The sequence below is a fragment of the Elephas maximus genome, chromosome 7 (genome assembly GCF_024166365.1).
Source record: "Elephas maximus indicus isolate mEleMax1 chromosome 7, mEleMax1 primary haplotype, whole genome shotgun sequence".
NCBI classification, from domain to species: domain Eukaryota; kingdom Metazoa; phylum Chordata; class Mammalia; order Proboscidea; family Elephantidae; genus Elephas; species Elephas maximus.
In genome coordinates this window covers 53827400-53831469 of record NC_064825.1, presented here as the reverse complement: position 1 = coordinate 53831469, position 4070 = coordinate 53827400, and the positions used below count along the sequence as shown (strand labels likewise).

The 4070-nt window shown below is 41.4% G+C and overlaps 1 protein-coding gene across 1 annotated transcript; it reads right to left on the bottom strand.

Moving 5' to 3' along the window:
* Positions 1-1812: 1812 nt before the first annotated feature.
* Positions 1813-3582, bottom strand: LOC126079024 (olfactory receptor 52K1-like). Its single transcript, XM_049889900.1, has 2 exons — positions 3478-3582; positions 1813-2805 (listed from the first exon to the last, which is right to left on the bottom strand). The coding sequence occupies exons 1-2, from the start codon at positions 3580-3582 to the stop codon at positions 1813-1815; spliced, it is 1098 nt and encodes a 365-aa protein (XP_049745857.1).
* Positions 3583-4070: the final 488 nt, after the last annotated feature.

Sequence of the window (4070 nt, the reverse complement as noted above, 5' to 3'; positions counted from 1 at the left end):
GAGGTCTGGAGATGCTTTTACAGAGCCTACCAGGTTCTCTCTTCCTTATAATTGGACGAGTTTCTTCAGAATTGTTACTAGGGGCACAATATGGTCATAAAATGAATAGTAGAAGAACATGGTAGCGTGAGTAAGCCTTTAAGAAGGAGTTATATGAAAGCACCTGTGAAAAAGAACTAACTAAAAGAATGCTCAGGTATGAGCGTTTGCATAAGAAGGAGACAAAGAGAAGCAGAAACATGAGGGAAATCCAGTATCATTTGTAGAATAGATTAGAAGAAGGAATAATGCATTTTCTTCATTTTCCTTCAAATACACAGCCTCGAACTGTATTAAGTTGAAGTGCAATATAGAGCTCACAGCTCCAGCAATCGGCTTTCCCTGAGTTATGCTGTGAAGCAAACAACCCCAAAATCTCAGTGATTTACAACAACAACAACAAAGCCTTACCTGTGCTGTATGAACACTTTGGGCCATCTGTTCTATACTCCAGGCTGTGAATCAGATTCACATCTGCTCCATGTCTTTTCTCCATCCTGGGTCCATAGTGAAAGAGAAACCCTGATGTGGGACATTCTAATTCTTGTGGCAGAAGACCAAGAGAAACTGAGCCAAGCTATGCAATCACATTTTAAATTTTCTGTTCACAATGACACATTTCAAGGCCACTAAAATTCTGTTGGCCAAAGCAAGTGACATGACCTGGTTTAACATCAGTGGGGATAGGAAATACTCCTCCCAGAACAAAAGAATATCTGTAAAAATAATATACCAAAAACCAAACCCATTGCCGTTGAGTCAATTCCAATACCACATAGGGCTTTCAAGGAGTGGCTGGTGGATTCAAACTGCCAATCTTTCAGTTAGCAGCCGACCTCTTAACCATTGTGCCACCAGAGCCCCAACAATAATATTGTGCCACCAGAGCCCCAACAATAATATAGTCTACCACAACTACATATTGTAACTATTTATTTTCTTATTTATCTCCAAAAGTCTCAATTTCAAGACAGAAGTGTGCTTCCCAGCCTATAACTCAAAGATGATAGTTACCTCCTCATTCAAAAATTTATTCTTTCTAGATACTATGAGAAGTTTTGGAGACACAATACATATGTATGTAAACAGTTAGTTCAGTGATCTTATACATTAATATAAAGGGATGTCAGAGGGCTCCTTTGCTAAGTGTTCCATAAATAAACTGACCATGAGCATGGATAAAGCAAGGAAAGGAAATTAAAAAAGGAACTGACTTAACAGAAGGAATAAGTCTCCTTGTAAGTGAAACTCTAACTGTAGAGCCAATAGTCTTGTGAGGTGGTAGGTTAACAAACAGTGGCTATGTTCAGGCAGAGACAGAAGGCCACTTTTCAGAAAATATATACAGGTAATTTCAGTGTTGGCCTTTGGATTACTGAATTTGGGGTTGAATTCTTCACTCACAGCCTAGATGAAGAGCTCACCAAAATCTATGCAATTGGGCCAATCTTAGCCAGTATTTCCACTGTCTTTTCACCTAGATGACAATGCCTGCTCAGAGTATATCACTTTGGACGATTTTTATGCCTTCCTTAATCACTCAAGAAGTCGATGAGTATCGGGGGGTCAAACCTTTGCTATCAGACCAGAGGGTAGGGACAAACCAGGCCTGACCTAACTGGTGGCTCTGTGAGAAATGGGACCTCTTTCCTTATCATATTTGAGAATTGCCAACATGAAAACTATGCTATTTTCCTACTTTAGATTTTCTCATCTACATCAAACCAGCATCCACATAGTACTGGACATGGGTGTGAGAAAACAGCTATCCATCTACACATCCTTTCTCTGGAATAGACCGAGCAACTGATCACGAATCTGCTTGGTCTTAACACCATAGATGATGGGGTTGACCATGGGTGGGAAAAGCAAATAGAAGATAGCAAGCAGTATGTGGACATGGGGAGCAACTGTGCGGGCCACACGGTGCATGATTGAGGAGATGACCACAGGTGTATAGGTGGACAGGATGGCACCTATGTGAGAGACACATGTCCCAAACACCTTATTGCGAGCTTCCTTAGAAGCAAGCTGTAAAACTGCCCGAAGGATAAAGATGTAAGATAGGATAACAAACAGCAGATCCAACACCACAATAAACATGGCCACAGCAATGCCATAGGTATTGTTGAAGCGTGTGTCTCCACAGGCCAGCCTTACCACAGCCATGTGTTCACAGTAGCAGTGGGCAATCACTGGGCCTCGGCAATAGTGGAAGAGTTTGACCAGGAAAGGGAGTGGAGTCATTAGTGTCACAGCTCGGGCTACAGCAACCATGCCAATCCTGGTGATCAGGTCCCTGGTCAGCACTGTGGTATAGTGCAGGGGCTTGCAGATGGCCACGTAGCGATCAAAGGCCATGGCCAGCAGCACTGCTGACTCCATGATGGAGAAGGAGTGAAGAAAGAACATCTGAACCAGGCAGGCATAGAAGTTGATCTTCCTATCCCTGAACCAGAATATGGCAAGCATTTTGGGCAGTGTTGTAGAGGACAGGACCAGGTCAATGGCTGCCAACATGGCCAGGAAGAGGTACATGTGCTCATGGAGGGCTGCATCAGAGCGGATGATGAAGAGCAGGGTGCAGTTGCCCAGCAGAGCCAGTGTATAGGCAAAGCAGAAGGGAATGGAGATCCAGCTGTGCAGGTGCTCCAAACCTGGAATCTCTACCAACAAGAAGGCAGCCGGATGGGTTGCTGTGGTATTGGAGACTGACGTGGCTTCTGGAAATTCTCCTTGTTGATTTTCACAGGCTTCCTTCACCTTCTATGTACACCTTCTAGGCACATAAAATTACAGAATTCAAGCTCTGATATCCCACCTGGGTGGATTAGCTCTTTTTTTGCATTCCTAAACCCTATTTAAAATAAGTTAGGAGTCCTCATAGACATGGAGAAACATAGTTCATGTTTCCTGCACTCAAGGAACTTGTAGTCTCATTGAATAAATAGAATACTCAATAGGATTCATACTACAAGACAGCATTCAGAAAGAAATGGAGAAGAGGTAGTATTTTCTGTGTTCTTAGTGATGTCAGGAATACCGCGATAAAAGAAGTAAAAATATGTTTACTATATTTCTGTCAAACATACACTGGCACCATCCTACATGCCAATCAAACCAAACTCCCAATCATTTCTGTTCTGAAATCTCAGATTTGAGTGCCTGCCATTCTCGATTAATCATAGAACCTCTACACTTTCTCTAGAACTATGTTGTCTGATACAGTTCCCATGAGCCACATGTGGCTATTTAAGTTTAAATGTGTATTTATTAAAATTAAATAAAATTAAAAACTTGGTTTCTCACTCACAGAATACACTTCTTAAGTGCTCAATTACTGTAAGTGACTGGTGGCTACCATATTAGACAATGTAGGTACATTATAATTCCATCACAGCAGAAAGTTCTTTTGGAGAGCAGTGCTCTAGAATATACCTTCCAGGTCTTTTCCACACCCACAAATCTCACTAAATACAACCCTGCTGCCAGCTTACTGAGAAAATGAGGAGCTTCTTTTTTTGATTCTTCATTAATATTCATGTTGATTTTTCTGTTCATATGACTCTTCCTCCACACATCTCTCAACTCCTTAATTTTCATCACAGGAGAACTCTCTCACCTCTTCAGCAATACTGACCTCTGGCTTCCACACCAAATACCCTTTTTCTTAACAATATTTTAATCTTTCCCTCTTCTCTTGTTCATTTTTTTTCTTTTCTTCTGTCTAATCCTTCAACATTGAGTTTACCAGTTTTTTCCAGACTCTATTCTCTTTTTTGTTGTTGCTGTTATTAGTTGCCATCGAATTGGCTCCAACTCACAATAACGTTTTGTGTAACAGAATGAAACATTGCCCAGTCCTGTACCATCTTCATGATTGTTGGTATGTTTGAGCCCGTTGTTGAAGCTATTGTGTCAATCTACCTCACTGAGGATGCCCCTCATTTTTGTGGGCCCCTACTTTACAAAAGATGATGTCCTTTTCTAGCTGTTGGTTTTTCCTGACGATGTATCCAAAGTAAGTCTGT